Consider the following 16,820-nt stretch of genomic DNA (forward strand, 5'->3'; position numbering starts at 1 on the left):
CAGCTTGATGGTGATCTAAACAAACTATCACGGACTTTCAAACATACGGGGACTGCACTAAGCATGCTAACCAACTTACAATCATGAAAACAGTTGTCATAACAGAAAAAACAATTGTCATATAACAGAAAGTTAACTGAATGTTAGGTTGGATAGCAAATAATCTTTATCATTATTTCAATCATTGCTTTTATGTTTTAATAAAAATGTTAGATGAATTTTTTTCAGAATAAAATTGTGCAATCCTAGTTCTTGTCCAAATACACTCTTAACAAAATGATATTGAAAAAAACGAAAAACATTTTCCAGATCGAGACAATTACAAAAAAAAAAAAAAAAAGAGATTAGGTGGAACATTCATTGGATTTTGTCTTGTCTATTTCCTAACATGTGGTCGTTAGTCCAGCAACATGTCATCAGTATTGCCACACACAGACAAAATGTTTGAGAAATATTTGCCTTTAATTCTTTATATTTATAATACATTATCCACCCTCTCCTTCATACATGCATTCACTGAGCTTCAGCATCTATGGAAGAAGCAAAACTAAGGTTAGTATAGTATTACTAATTTCAATTATTTTTCTTGTATGCATAGTTTGTAGCATCATAAGAAATTGTTTAAGGTTTGTGTTTTTCAGATATGCTGTTGTTACTGGTTCAAACAAAGGGATAGGATTTGAGACTGTTAAAATATTGGCCTCAAATGGAATCAAGGTGGTGCTAACAGCTAGAGATGAGAAAAAAGGAAATGAAGCCATTGAAAAACTGAAAGAGTTTGGTCTCTCTGACAATGTTACATTTCATCAACTTGATGTCACTGACTCTGCTAGTATTACTTCACTAGTAGACTTTGTTAATACTCACTTTGGGAGACTTGATATCTTGGTAAGAAGGCATATACTAAATTTTCATTGTTTTGAGAGTGCATCTTTTGATTTCTAAGTACATTCCAAATTATGGTGTAGGTGAACAATGCAGGAGTTAGTGGTGTCAATCCCTACGAAACGGTATGTGATCTTTTTTTATTGCGTGATATTACTACCATTGGTTTATGTAATGCCTTAGTGTTAAAGTATTGAATTTATTCAACATGAATGCAGGTGGGATCAACAGTTGGTTGGGAGCAACTGACTCAAACTTATGAGATGGTTGAAAAGTGCCTAACAACAAACTACTATGGTGTCAAGGAAACAACTGAGGCATTTCTTCCACTTCTCAAGTTATCCAATTCTCCCAAAATTGTTAATGTTTCTTCTCAAGCAGGATCATTAAAGGTACGAACAAGAGTACCAAAATTTTTTAGTTATGATTTTACATTACTTTCTCAAATTTACAAAATTGTGGTGATGTTTCAGAATATACAAAACCAATGGGCTAAAGAGGTGTTTGATGATGTTGAGAAACTTACAGAAGAGAGAATAGATGAGGTACTAAAAGAGTTTGACAAAGATTTCAAAGAAGGTTCACTAGAAAGCAAAGGGTGGCCAACCTTCTTGTCTGCATATATTGTCTCAAAAGCAGCCATGAATTCCTACACAAGGATTCTAGCTAAGAAGTATCCAAACTTGTGCAGCAATTGTGTGTGTCCTGGTTTTGTGAAAACAGACATCAACAGAAACACCGGCATGTTATCTGTTGACCAAGGTGCTGCTAGTGTTGTCAGATTACACTGCTTCCTCATGGTTCTCCTTCTGGCCTTTTCTTTATTAGAGAACAAATCTCAAGTTTTTGAATGGTTGTAAGTGTATTGCAATCATGCATATAAAATAATAAAACATCACATAATGTGCCTGTTGCTTATATGTTTTACCATTGTATACTGTCATAGTAAATTGTGGACATGTGCTAGCAATTCTTTGTAGTCTCAAACAAAATAGTCTTTATTATTTAGAAGGATTTTCGCTATATGTTTTTGTTTTAAATCATCGTTGAACAAATAAATTATGAAGGTATGTTTAGGTTTGCCACCTTCTTGTGTTAAGTTGACTTCTTCAAGTGGATCTTGAGCATTTAGCTTGCCCGCTTCATCGAACTAACCATTCTAAAGCTTAAGAGTGATCCATCGAATATAAAATGAAGAGCCTCGTATGTGTGGTTGCTACGGAGATCTTCAGTGTAACATGAGTTTTTCATTTGGAAAAAAGTACATCTTTGCTATCAAGTTTTGAACATTCCCCTCTAGAAAATTCCCTGCAGTCAACTATGATGATTATTTCTTGCAGTCTTGTGCAAGTGTGACTATGCACTCATCTTTTGAAGGCCATGTTCAGTTCATCATCGACCTCAAAGGTCGAACTTAATTTTGTTTCAGATATATAAGTTGAAATTTGAGAAATAACTATAGTAATAGCCATTTATAACTTATTTGGTGGTCAAACTTTGGCCATACTCGCCATCTTCTTCAACGAAGTGTACTACAAAGTTGGTGGGGTTTCAAGGCAAGCTAAATGCTTTTTCCATCCATGTTGCGACATTTATCTCACTGTTCTGAAGTGTCTATCTTGTAGGGACTAAAATCGTTTAACATCCTCTCGACATTCAGGATTCCCCCATTTGCTATCTTGAAGGAAATGTCATTTGCTTCTAGATGTTCTACATTTCCCGGTCTTCCCACATGACCATCATTTGGTGAATGGTGGAAGGAACGACGCGAACATCGTGAATCCATTAATAAGTTATAGTTGGCCTTGGAAGGTACTACGATGAACAAACTTTAATGAATTACATACCCAATTAGTCAGAGACCCGTGCTTCCGCCCGGGTGATTTTTTTTCTGGTGTAGTATTTTTGTAATAATATGAATAATACAAATAAAAGGAATTATAAGCAATATGCATAATTAAAAGGAATTGTTTTATTTGAATAGAGTTAGAGTTTTATTGATTGCTCTGTTATACTCCCAATTCTTTGAAAACCTAATATCCATAGGAATCGTTTTGAAATTTGAAAATAAATACTTTAGTTTTCAAATAAAAGTCATTATTGTTTAAAATAAAATAGGCATTGTATTGAAATTGGCCCTTAAGATTAAACATTATTATCTTATTCATGTGCTAATTTTGTGTGTAATAAAGAACCATATAAAAAAGGACATGTGAGTTGGAGAAAAAATAAAATTTTAACAAATGCAAATGTAAAATTTTAAATATAAATGAAAAATATGAAATAATTTACTTAATTGTAAATTTAACAATAATTATATAGAAAACAATGATCCACAAAAAAATGTTTAAGATAGGTTAAGAACACAATAGCAAAATTGGGTCAAGTAATTTAATAATTGACGGTCCAACAACAATTAAAAGAAAATGATATAGATCACTATGGTTTAATTATAAATGAAAAATGATCATATAAATTCAATTATATTAAATAATCATATAAAAAAATACTATAAGATGGAGATAATAAAAATGAAATATTAACATTTAAAAATAAAAATTATCTCTCAATTAATAGTAATTGTTGATTAAAATAAAATAGCTACTATGTTGATAATGACCCGTGAAATAAAAAAATAATTTGATGCGATATAAAATATATTTAAAAACAAATGTAAAATAAACAATAATCATGGAAATTTAATTGTATTAAATAATGATAAAAAATCGTGAGATGGAGAAAAAAATAAAAATAAAGATATTATCTCTCAAATAAAGACAATGATTGATTAAAATAAAATAGACATTATGTTCATAGTGACCCGTGAGATAATAAATAAATAAATAGAGAAAAAAATTAAAATGAAAGTAAGAAAGTGTGAAAAAATGTGAGAAATTTGAAATTTTAATTAAGATAGAGAAAATGTGTAATGATCGATTAAAAAAAAATTAAATATTGAGTTGATAGTGGCCCGTGAAATAATTAAATATTTTTGGAAATAATAATTAAATGATCGATTATTAATATTTTTTGCGATAATAGATAAATGTTGAAAAATTAAAATGAAAGTATGGAAAAATGAAATGCGAAAGAAATTTGAAATTTTTAGTAAGATTAAAATTTAAAAATAGATTATTAATATTTTTTGTGATAATAAATAAATTAAGAAAAATTAAAATGAAAGTAAGAAAGTGTGGGAAAATGAAATGTAAAAGAAATTTAAAATATGAGTTCCATCATCCATGGCTTACATGTGATGTCATCATTCATGCAATAAAGTTGTAGGGAAAATGTTATTTAATTCGGACCAATGAAAAATTAACACTTGGGGCATCCATTCAATAAAGTTGAAAGAGTGAATACTTAATTTGTTAGTTACAAAAATGATCTTTTATTAGTGCAAATAAATTTTGGTGAAAGGGTAATTTAGACAATTTGGTCAATCTATTATTAATGAATAGATAGTAGACTTCCATGTTTAAGGCAATAACACCCTTAATCAACACTTTGTTCATCTCCATGCCACTGGCACTAACATTGACCTGAACGAACAAAGGTTTTAAATGGTTCTCATTTGACCGTTGGGACGGTCAAAAGAAGCAAGATTCCTCAAGCGTTTATGTATTCACCTTGGAACATAAGCTATCATGCAAGGACTTTCCTCGAGTTATAATCTTTGAAAGTGCCCTTGTAATTCCTCGAGCCCAAAAGTCATATAAGCATACTCAACTGGTAATACCAAAATTACATTCACTCTACATATATCTTGCAAATCATCAATGAATCCGGTTTCGAAGTTGTCTAAAATTTCTCACCATGTTCATATTTCACAAGTTTCGTACTTTAGACCATGGTGAGAGCGCAAATAGACTTTTCAATAGTATCCTGATAAGTAATCTTTTGTCACCTCTTTGTTTGATGATAACATTTATTGGATTGTTATTTCTCTTATAACTCTAGTATAATTCCTTTTGATAAATGTTTATTTACAACATTTAAACAGCAACACAATTAAGTGAGCATTTTATCTCATCTCGACAGAGAGCTTATGAACAATCATTACTAGTTTAAGTGAAATAATATTTCAAGTTTGATTTGGGAAATGATTTAGAACTAAAAAAAAAAAGTAAATGTTAAGTTTTAACAATGACATAGAGACGTCGGGATTAGATTGCAACTACTATAATCATTTATATACATTTTAACTATCAATTCACATTATCACCTATCGCACAACAATATCATTCATGTTTCAAGCAACATTGTGATATCAATCGTATTTTTTATTAGACAAACTCTTAGCCTAATAACCAATGTGATAGCGTTACAATTTGAACGATTGACTGATAGGAATTAACAGGACATCGAAAATAGAAGTAACAGTCGATAGAAATCAGGTTTTACATGCATCAATCACAGATTTTAATCACTTTAGAAAACTATTATAAGTTAACAACCCAAAAAATATTTAACCCTTCAAATTTCAATGACAAGTAACTTAGAGGAGAATTGCCGTCCAAAATATCCAAATCCAAAAGAGAAATGATCAACTAGACAAAATAAGACCTTGGAATAATTAGTTTGAGAGTAATATAATAATAGTTAATTAATTTTCTCTACTAACATTCCATTTTTTTCTTAACCAAGATTTATGCAAACGGCAATTGATTCCAGTTATATAATTTTAAAAACCATAATAATATATAACACTGTAACCAACTAACACACAATTATGTTTGGAAACAAGGTTCCACATTGTGATGATACTATATAAGGCACAAGCTTGAAATAGATATGTGCTATTACCAAAAAAAAACCTTAAATTCATCAATCACTTTAGAAAACTATCACCTAATTTTGCATAATGGGTGAAGAAGCAAAAAGGTACATATTTTTGTATACATAAAATAAAAAACACTTTGTAACAACATAGTTGTTTGTTGATTACTTTAATGAAATTTGTTGTCAGGTATGCTGTTGTGACAGGAGCAAATAAGGGAATCGGCTATGGAATATGTAAGAAACTGGTTTTAAGTGGTGTTGTGGTTGTGTTAACAGCAAGAAATGAAGAGAGGGGTTTGGAAGCTGTAGAAAGACTCAAAAAAGAGATTGGTCTCTATGACCTTGTGGTTTTTCATCAGCTTGATGTGGATGATTCTACTAGTGTTGCTACCTTGGCATTTTTCATTAAAACCATGTTTGGGAAACTTGATATCTTGGTATGAATGCATGATAGTTTCTTACTTTTATCAACACACATACTTATAAACTTTTTGAAACAGTGGCACAATCATGAACATTGGACACAACATTGACATGTCTGACAAAAAATAGAATTATTAAATGTAACGACATGTCAGAGAGACCGATGAATTAAAAGTGTAAAATTTTCACTATTTTCATATTAATGCAGGTGAATAATGCAGGTGTTAGTGGAGGGAAAATATTAAATGGTGATGCTCTAATTAGAAAGGTTGGTTTGTTTCACTTCCAATTAACAATAACAATAATTACTTTGTTTAAATTTTGTTTCTAGTCGGCCGTAGGGCCAATGACGTGTTTGCTCAATTATCTGTTCAAGATGTATCCATAAAAGGGTCGAAAGTCCAATGCATCCGCAGTTATTGGACCCGTAGTCGACCCACTCCACTAGAGGCTATCCATCGTTAGATATAATTTAATGCCCTCCGCGTTCCATGCTAGAAAACGTGAGGTGATTCTAAATATCTTTCATATATAATATAATGTATCCACGATAGTTCTGTAGGTACATTTTTTTCATAATTTGCTCTATTACTTAGATTTATAAACTAATTTGGACATTTGAGTGTTAACCTACATGTCTCCCTTCGTTCCGCCGTGTCGGACATTATTCTCCACCGCACGAGTTGACTTCAAGACCTCGTATCCATTAGGTTCCTTCAACGAAACAAATTTTATTTATTAGATGAAGGCCTAATGAGTGAATAATACCATATTAATTTATTGTAGAGAAATGGAGCAGATATTAATTGGAAAGAAGTGGGATACGAAACCTATGAGCTAGCCGAAAAATGTTTGAAAACAAACTTCTATGGAGTAGAAAGAGTAACCGAAGCTCTTATTCCCCTTCTCCACCTATCAACTTCTCCAACCATTGTCAACATTTCCTCTAGAGCAGGACTCTTGAAGGTATAGATTACAACTTTTTTGTATAAGTGATTTTGATACTTTTCTTACAATAACTTCAATGCCATCATCTTTACTGTCTCAGAATATATCAAATGAGTATGCTATAAAAGTGTTTAATGACATTGACAACTTAACAAAGGAAAAAATAGATGAAGTGATTAAGGAGTTTGAGAAAGATTACAAAAAAGGGTTATTAGAGATCAAAGGATGGCCAACTTTTGCTTCTGCTTATTCAATGTCAAAAGCAGCTTTGAATGCTTACACAAGGATAATGGCCAAGAAGTATCCTCATTTTCAGATAAACTCAGTTTGTCCTGGCTTTGTCAAGACTGATATAAATCAGAATACTGGAAACTTAAGCATTGATGAAGGTGTTGAAACTCCTGTAATGTTGGCACTTTTGCCAAGTTCTGGTGTTTCTGGTTGTTTCTTTGCAAAGGGTGAAGTGATAGACTTTTGATCATTGATTGATTAATCAAATAGTGATCTTCTTTTCTAGAAATGAAGCTGTGCACCCTTTTGATCAAAAGTATATGTTTTGTGTAATAGACCATATCTTAGGAAATCAAATTTGAACCTTGAACAACAAGAATAATGTATGGCACATGTGTCCATTTTATTGATGGAATAATTGCAAGATATTGTATTACAAAATGCTTCAACATTGAGAAAGTTAATTTAAGATATTTGAGGTGAGGACTCGGGACAATGATGTTAGGTCTAAAACAAATATTAAAATGAAGTTTTCTTATTATCATAATTAAAATATTTGATATTTATTAGACTTAAAATTGTTAGGATGCCTTATAAAACTAGTATTAAAGTCGACAGTTAAATATCTATGTTCTTTTTTTTTAAAAGATTGAATTAATTTTCAAACGATTTGAGAAATCAAACCTGAAGTATTATTTCTAAATTTCATAATGCTAACGAGTTTTTTTTTAGTTTTTGTTTGTGAGTTTGAAAAAAAAGGGGAGGAGGATTTTGAAAAATATGAAAGATTGAGTGAAGAGAATAGAAGGATTTTGGTTGGGAGAGGTTTGGAGGGTTAACTTTTATTTATAACATCAAAAATTTCTTAATTTAGGAAACTTAATTTATATTGAAGAAGAGTTTTTGAGAATTTTTTAGAACTTACATAAAATTTTCAAATATGTATTATAACAATTAAAAATATAATAATGATAAATATTACTATTTTTATCATTACAAAATTAATTTTTAAAAAAATGTTAAATATTTTTCTATATTTTTAAAAAAAAAATTGTTTTCGAAAATTTTCTCCTTCCCTCCTCTCCATACTCGCAAACAAAGTCTTAAAGATTCTAAATAAAGAAAAAAATCTTTAAAAAAAAATAGTTTTTTTCATTTTCAATGCTTTGATTATAATTTTTTTTTAAGAACACATTTTTTTAAAAAAAACTCATTGATTTTCATCTTCAGCAAATACATGTCAAAATAAAACATATTTTTTTAAACGGAGAACTCATATTTTCTTGTATATGATTAAGAGTAACACAAAAAAAACTAAATTCTACAAAATTAAAATTAAAAATTATTTTAATAATAAAATTTATAATTATTAAATATTTATTAATATTAAAATTATGATTTAAATATGATTTTAATTCGTACCAAATATTTATATTTTATGTAAAGTAAAAATTAAAAACTATCAAAATCTAAAATATATTTTACCTTAAATATATATTAATAAAGTGAAAAAAAAAGAATTAAAATTACATAATTTTTCAAAAGATGTATTTCAAAAATAATTTTAAATTTAAGTAATTTTTAGATATTTTAATATTAAAATAATTATAATAAAAAGATGAAATAGAAAAAATAAAAATTTAAAGAAACTATTTAAATTAATTTTTCATTTGAATTTATTTTTAAATTACCAAATATATAACATCATAAAAGTTTTTTTTTTTTTAAAAACTGCAATTTTTGTTTCTAGCCGGAGTTATGAGCAGTATGAATTTCCACCTTTGTAAGAAAACTTTTGTGAACCATAAAGACAATGAAGTGAAGTTGCTAAGAAGTTGCCTTCCAACTTTAAGTCAAAAGTGTGTGTTACTGGAGTTATGATTCATCTAAGCTTCTCTTTGGCTTATGCACGCAACATTTGGCTTTTGAATATCCTTCTAAATGATAGAACAACTTTTCATGTCTAAGATAATGGCAAGCACTTTCCTAATTTTGTTTGGTTTTCTCTTTTATTTCTGATTCTGCAAAGTAATAGAGAACTATGTAACATAGCACAAGTAAGGAGATGATGACATGATTCCTGTTCAAAATATAGGGCATAATATAACAAGGATTTAATGGAAATACACCGACAGAGTAAAATCCAAACCGTTAACTTTTATAAATGTTTGACTTTTTATTTAAATAACATTTAAACTATTTATTTTTCAGGGTTGTGATGCACTGACTGTATAAAAAATTTTATCCTGACAGTGCACTACCTTTAAGCTCATATAACAATATTCATTCACAAAAGTAGAATATTGAATCCTGTTTTCTTTTAGAAATAATTAACCCTATGATAATGAGGTTTAACAAACTATAAAAAGTGTCCTTTTTTCATTTGTCTCAAAAGTAATTTTAAATTTAAAATTGCAGGCAACTCTTAACTTAACTTATAAATATTGATATTGTATTATTAGATTAAACAACTTCACCAATTTCGAATTTAAAATTAATTATGTTACTTCATCTAGATATTAAAAAAAAAGTCAAATTTTTTTAATAAAAAAAAATCTCTAAAATCAATTTTAAAAGCATAAATATCTGAAATATATATATATATATATATATATGACAATTAGTGGCTAAATTTTTTGTTGTAGGAGATTAGAGAACTTAGAAGAAACTAAGTATGTAGGTGCTTCTCTTGATATTAGTATATTTATATCATGGCAACAAATTATAAGGGTTTTTTCAAAACTAAAGATGTTTTTTAGTGTTTTCTTATATTCATCGTTTTTCCCAGGGAAGGGAGTGTTAAGATGATTTTAAAAAAGAAAGTTTTTGCTGAAAAACATTGGACATCTTTGATTTAGGAGATATCCTTCTATCCCTTAGGGTTGATAGTTAAACAATGTTTTTGTTTGTAAAGATGACTTATTAGTTGTTGCCTAGATATATTTGTACTGAGAACAAGAGTTATATTTACCTACTTAGTTTTACCTAAGGTAGCTAATCGTCCACAACATCCTTAGCCAGCCATATTTATGGATTCTGATGATGATAATCATCAAAATAATTTAATTAAACATGAAGAACTTATGGAATATCCAAAAAATTTGGATAAACTTAATAAATGGACAATTCCATCAGTACCTTCAAATCAAATTTATAAGTTTGGCAAAATAGATATATTATCTCGTTTTGCTGTAAAAAGTTTAGAACAAACTATTCAAATTTCTGAAAGTACTCAGACAATCAAACTTTTAACGAAAAAGAATTTACTTCCTTTTAAAAATTATAATTATATCCATGTTGGTTTAATACAAGTTGTTGTTAAACCTTTGACTTTGCTAGGATTAAATACTAGCATCCTGGGATATATCAGGGATGGTAGATGTAAAGATTTTAAACAATCTTTAGCTGCTTTAATTGAAACGAGTCTGTGTCATGGACCAGTTTATTTTGATGTCTCTCCCAATATAAGCTTATCCATGTCTGATAAAAATTTATTAGACGCTCTCCAATTAACTATTCATACTAATGGTTACAATTTCAAACCTGGTAGTGAAATTATGGCTATATGTTATAGGGTTTATTACAAAGTCCTTACCACTTTAAACCCTAAATCTAACCAAATATCGTTTCCTGGAAATACTACTTTAGTTCAAACGAATCTACTAACCTCTAATGTTGCAACTAATAGGTTGCTTAAATGGGATGAAATTAATTTTCCAGAAACATGGAACCTCCCTCAGGCCATTGAACCGGAACCTATCCTTAATAAGGATGTTGATCAAATAATCCAATCTAGTGAAGGAGATCTAGAGATAATTTTTAGCTCTAAAAGAATTATTAGAATACCTAGATCTATGTCTGGAAGACATTCTGTGAATTCTATAAATGAATTTTACTTTGCTCCTAGTCAATTGGCTAGACCCTCAACTTCTCAATTAAAATAAAAGTTGTTGAAAATATAAGACTTAACGAAAACAAAATTCCCCATGGTATATATCAAAAACCAAATCCTCCTAGAGTAGAATCACCTACTCCCTCGGATATGGACTTCCCGTTATAATGTTAGATTATTCTCCAGGTAGTAATCTAGGAAACCTTGTCAATGACGAGTTTAGCATGCGAGATACACCCAATTTAGAGAATGTTTTTTAAAACATTTTCGGCTCCTGTGTTAGAAAGTTTTAAAGATGAGTACTATACTCAAATGTCTATGAACCAAGATTTCATTCCCTTTGTCAAATGGTTCATTAGTTACTATATAAGTAAACAAAAAGAAGAATTGGTTCTCATAAAACAAGACGAACTGTTAGTCCTACAAAAGCCTTGGGAAAGTATCTAAGGAGAAAAAATGGAATCTCCTTTTCCCCTAGAACAAACAATAAGTTTGGGTTCTCATACTGAAGTTACACTTATCTTACCCTTCAATTACAAAGGGTTGAACAAAATCAGATTACTCTTAAGGAGTTAAATTCCATAATTAGATCCAACAATTATACTAATGCCTACCTTGTTTGTCTAGGAGAGCAATTTATTTCTCTAGAAAAAGAACTTTTATCCATTAAAGATCTTTTAAATAAACAAATAGCACGTCAAAAAATTATTATTGACCTTATTAATAAGCCTAATCCTCAGGAACAAGCTTCTGCATCTAATATATTAGATGTTCCTATTATTCAACCTCCTATTCCTATAGAAGGATTTAAAATGGAAACCAATGGTGATGAGTTTGTCCGTATTCTTGAGAAAAAGCTTAAGGATTTACATTTAACTGTTATGACTAATCAAGACTCTTCCAATGAAGAAGACATTAATGATTTAGCAAATATGTTTGCTGATTTAGACATTAGTAATCAAAATACTACTGAGATAAACCCTGTTTATAGCTCTAAACCCTTAGAAAAATACTATTATGAGCGTCCTTCTCCTCAAGATTTACTTTTTGAGGAACCTGAACCCTTCCAAAATTCATATTCTAGAAAAGCCATTTATGAAGGAAATATTGATGGCTTAAATGACAAGCAAATCCTAGATACAATACATAGAATAATTATGTATTCAACTGTTTGTAAACAGCAAGGAAATTCCGACGGCGATATTGCCTCCTTCATATCAACTGGATTTGTTGGTTAATTAAGAGGCTGATGGGATCATTATCTCACTGAAAGTCAGAAAATAGATATTCTTCACCATAAGAAATTAATTAAGTCTGAAGCTCCTGGAATCGAAGCAAGTGGTATTGCCACCACAGGTGAAGAAGATGCGGTTTATACACTGTGTCTCTCTATCATTCAACATTTTGTTGGAACCAATATCCCTATTGGAGAAAAAATTCAAACTCTACTTCAGAATCTTATATGTCCTTCTCTTACAGGTTTTAGATGGTATAAAGATACCTTTTTATCTAGAGTTTACCAGTTAAAAACCCCTAATTCTATTCACTGGAAAGCCAAATTTATTGATGGTTTACCCCATTTATTTTCTGAGAAGGTTAGACATTCTTTAAGAAGTAAAAATGATGGGATAAATATTAATTACCCTGATCTTACTTATGGTCAAATTATTAGCACTTGTGTTAATGAAGGATTAACCTTATGTAATGATATTAAGGTTAGAAATCAGCTTAAAAAACAGAAACTTTCTGAAAAACACCAAATGGGTGAATTCTGCGACCAGTTTGCCTTTGATCTTGGAAGATCTTCGGAGAATAAAAGGAAGAAAGGAAAAATATTTAGAAATAAACCTCATAAAATAATAAGGATATTTATAAAAATTCTTATAGAAAGAATAAGAAAAGGAGTCACTTTAATAAAAGTAGACCAAAAGATAAGCCTTTTAATTATAAAGGCAAAAGAAAAGCTAAAATGCTTGATGTATTTTGCCACAAATGTAGTAAAGTTGGTCTTTATGAAAACCAATGTTGGACCAAAAAAGCTCTCAATGAAATTGAGGATGAACAATTACGCTCTCAACTTGAGAGAGTTTGTTTAATTAAGTCTGACTCAGAGACTAATTCTTCTAATGAAGATATTGACATGATCTATGAATCATCATCGGATTATTCCTCTGATAATTCTGACAATAATAATTGTCAATGTAATCAAATTGATTACTGAAAGTCTATTGTTGACATGAATGGTCTTAATGTTCTTACTACAGAACAAGATGAAGCCATAAAGGCTATTGAGTCTATCTCTGATAATAAGCTTAAAAGAAAAATGCTTGAAGTCTTAATTCAAGAAAATTCTAAAAAAGAATCTACTATTATCATTAAAGCCCCTTACCAATTAAGTGAGGTTTTATCCAGATTTCAACAATTCAATATTCGTGAAACTCCATATTCCCTTACTGATGTACATAGAGAAATTAATCTTTTGAAATCTGAAATTACTCAGATAAAGAAAGATAATAAAAAATTATCTTAGAAAGTCTCCTTACTGGAAACAGGTAACGTCAAAATTGAAGAAATATCTTCTACTAGTAGTCCTTCTACTAATGATAGGTTTCTTACTCTTATTGATAGAGTAATTTCTCAAAAATGGTTTGTTAAAATAACTTTAGTTATTAATAGAACATTTATTTTAGAAAATGAAGTTGCCCTTATTGATAGCGGTGCTGACCTTAATTGTCTACAGGAAGGAATTGTTCCTATCAAGTATTATACCAAAACCACTCAAACCCTTGTTCAGGCTAGTGGTGACAAATTAACGGTTAATTATAAATTACCTAATACATATGTCTGTAATCAAGATATTTGTTTACCTACCCATTTCATCTTAGTTAAAAACATGACTCATAGAGTTATTCTTGGAACTCCTTTTTTAAATAGCATCATGCTTTTAATTAATGTTGACACTAAAGGCATCACTACCATTTATTCCAAAAAAAAAAAAAAGGCATCACTACCATGATTAATGGTAAAACTGTTACTTTTGAATTTATTACTGACCCTCATATTAAAATGCTTAATGAAGTTAAAAGTATTCTCTTAAATAAAGAAAAACAATCGGGTTTTCTTAAAGAGGGAGTTAGTTTATTAAATATTAATGAACAACTTAATAAAAATGAGATAAAAGAACAAATCAAATTGATTGAGCAACAGCTTAGAAAAGAAGTGTGCAATGATTTACCAAATGCTTTTTGGGATAGAAAGAAACATATTATTTCTTTACCTTATCTTGATGACTTTAATGAAAGTCAGATTCCCACCAAAGCTAGGCCAGCTCAAATGAACCATGAGTGTTTGGAGCTATGCAAAAAAGAGATAGAATCTCTTTTAGAGAAAAAATTAATAAGAAAATCCAAATCTCCTTGGAGTTGCATAGCTTTTTATGTCAATAATGTTGCTGAAAAGGAACGTGGGGTCCCTAGACTTGTTATTAATTACAAGTCTCTTAATAAGGTGTTAAGATGGATTAGGTATCCTATTCCTAATAAAAAAGACCTTTTAGATAGATTAAACAATGCTTTAATCTTCTCTAAGTTTGATATGAAATCTGGTTATTGGCAAATTCAGATTAATGAATCTGATAATTATAAAACAGCCTTTACTGTACCTTTTGGACATTATGAATGAATGTCCTTCCGTTTGGCCTTAAAAATGCCCCTTATGAATTTCAAAATATTATGAATGATATTTTTAATCCTTATATAGAATTTATAATTGTTTATGTTGATGATGTTTTAGTTTTTTCTAAAACTATAGATCAACATATTAAACATTTGAAAATTTTTTAAGGATAAATTAAACATAATGGATTAGTTATATCTGCTCCTAAAATGAAACTTTTTCAAACAAAAGTTAGATTTTTAGGTCATGAAATTGACCAAGGAACAATAATTCCTATACAAAGAAGTATTGAATTTGCTTCAAAATTCCCCAATATTATTACAGATAAAAAACAATTACAAAGATTTCTTGATAGTCTTAATTATATAGCAGATTATTATGAAAATCTTGCTAAAGATATTGCCATATTACCCTTTGCATGGGCTCGGCGTGCACTAGTATGGTCTGGAGAAGCTTACTTATCTTATAGTTTAGGTGCTTTAGCCGTTTTTGGTTTTATAGCTTGTTGCTTTGTCTGGTTTAATAATACTGCTTATCCTAGTGAGTTTTATGGTCCCACTGGACCAGAAGCTTCTCAAGCTCAAGCATTTACTTTTCTAGTTAGAGACCAACGTCTTGGAGCTAATGTAGGCTCCGCTCAAGGGCCTACCGGTTTAGGTAAATATCTAATGCGTTCTCCGACCGGAGAAGTTATTTTTGGAGGAGAAACTATGCGTTTTTGGGATCTGCATGCTCCCTGGTTAGAACCTCTAAGAGGTCCTAATGGTTTGGACTTGAGTAGACTGAAAAAAGACATACAGCCTTGGCAAGAACGTCGTTCCGCGGAATATATGACTCATGCTCCTTTAGGTTCTTTAAATTCCGTGGGTGGCGTAGCTACAGAGATTAATGCAGTCAATTATGTCTCTCCTAGAAGTTGGTTAGCTACTTCTCATTTTGTTCTAGGATTCTTCCTATTCGTGGGTCATTTATGGCACGCGGGAAGAGCTCGCGCAGCTGCCGCAGGATTTGAAAAAGGAATTGATAGAGATTTTGAGCCTGTTCTTTCCATGACTCCCCTTAATTGAGACATGAAATCCAATGCTTGACGTAAGAATCACTTTGATTTTAGTATACATATTGGGTTGAGTCGAGCAGATCAGATGCTATGCTTAGAAAAAATCTTGGCCCTTGGACTAATGAACATTCTCAGGCAGTCCAAAGAATTAAAAATAAGGTTAAATGTTTGCCTTGTTTATCTCTTGCTAATCCTAAGTATTTCAAAATTGTTGAAACTGATGCTCCAGACTTAGGTTATGGAGGAATCCTTAAACAGGTTATACCTGATACATCAAAAGAAGTTTTTGTTAGATTTACTTCTGGAAAATGGAATCCTACTCAATCTAAATATTTTAATATCAAGAAAGAAATGCTTTCTATTATAAAATGTATTTCAAAATTTCAAGATGATCTTCTTAATAAGAAATTCTTATTAAAAATTGATTGCAGCTCAGCTAAATCAATTATTGAAAAAGATGTTAAAAATCTTGTTGCTAAGCAAATTTTTGCTAGCTGGCAATCTCAATTATCTATGTTTGAATTTGATATTCAACACATTAAAGGTGAAAATAATTCACTTGCTGACTACCTAACTCGTGAATTTTTGCAGGGAAAAATGATGACCCCATATAGGGGAAGAGGCCGCGGTTATGGCTGTGGTGGAAGAGGGAGTAACAATATGTTACCCCAACCCGAATCAAACATTCCTCTAATAGGGGATTAGACTACAGTTTACAAAGAGAGAAAAATGCAGCAATTACCTGCATCTTCATCAAAAAAGGAAGATATTGCTTCCTCCTCTAATAAAAATACATCCTACAAGGAAGTTGCGGTTAATAACCCATCTCAAGAACAACTGGATTATTTTGAAAATCCAGTAACTGAAAAAATCATGTATGTTGATGAAGAAGATATTAAGATAAATCCAAATGATGGATGTTCTATC

At 30.2% G+C, this 16,820-nt stretch overlaps 3 protein-coding genes across 4 annotated transcripts; all 3 read left to right on the forward strand.

Annotated features, from left to right (window-relative positions):
- Nucleotides 1–483: 483 nt before the first annotated feature.
- On the forward strand, nucleotides 484–2,792 carry LOC131638325 ((+)-neomenthol dehydrogenase-like). Of its 2 annotated transcripts, none has more exons than XM_058908886.1 (6): nucleotides 484–552; nucleotides 642–704; nucleotides 750–888; nucleotides 969–1,010; nucleotides 1,104–1,277; nucleotides 1,359–2,790. In XM_058908886.1, exons 1-6 carry the CDS (start codon nucleotides 533–535, stop codon nucleotides 1,743–1,745), a joined length of 825 nt encoding a protein of 274 aa, XP_058764869.1. In that variant the 5' UTR covers nucleotides 484–532; the 3' UTR covers nucleotides 1,746–2,790. The 2 variants fall into 2 exon arrangements, with proteins under 2 accessions (XP_058764869.1, XP_058764868.1); XM_058908885.1 differs by having other exon boundaries at nucleotides 518–552; nucleotides 627–704; nucleotides 1,359–2,792.
- A 2,844-nt stretch (nucleotides 2,793–5,636) lies between these two features.
- Nucleotides 5,637–7,905, forward strand: LOC131638324 ((+)-neomenthol dehydrogenase-like). The gene is made up of 5 exons (XM_058908884.1): nucleotides 5,637–5,769; nucleotides 5,855–6,104; nucleotides 6,299–6,358; nucleotides 6,877–7,056; nucleotides 7,139–7,905. Exons 1-5 carry the CDS (start codon nucleotides 5,750–5,752, stop codon nucleotides 7,514–7,516), a joined length of 888 nt encoding a protein of 295 aa, XP_058764867.1. The 5' UTR covers nucleotides 5,637–5,749; the 3' UTR covers nucleotides 7,517–7,905.
- A 7,140-nt stretch (nucleotides 7,906–15,045) lies between these two features.
- Nucleotides 15,046–15,980, forward strand: LOC131638309 (photosystem II CP43 reaction center protein-like). The gene has a single exon (XM_058908860.1). It carries the CDS (start codon nucleotides 15,046–15,048, stop codon nucleotides 15,901–15,903), a length of 858 nt encoding a protein of 285 aa, XP_058764843.1. The 3' UTR covers nucleotides 15,904–15,980.
- Nucleotides 15,981–16,820: the final 840 nt, after the last annotated feature.

Source organism: Vicia villosa, unplaced genomic scaffold, assembly GCF_029867415.1.
Source record: "Vicia villosa cultivar HV-30 ecotype Madison, WI unplaced genomic scaffold, Vvil1.0 ctg.002260F_1_1, whole genome shotgun sequence".
NCBI lineage: Eukaryota > Viridiplantae > Streptophyta > Magnoliopsida > Fabales > Fabaceae > Vicia > Vicia villosa.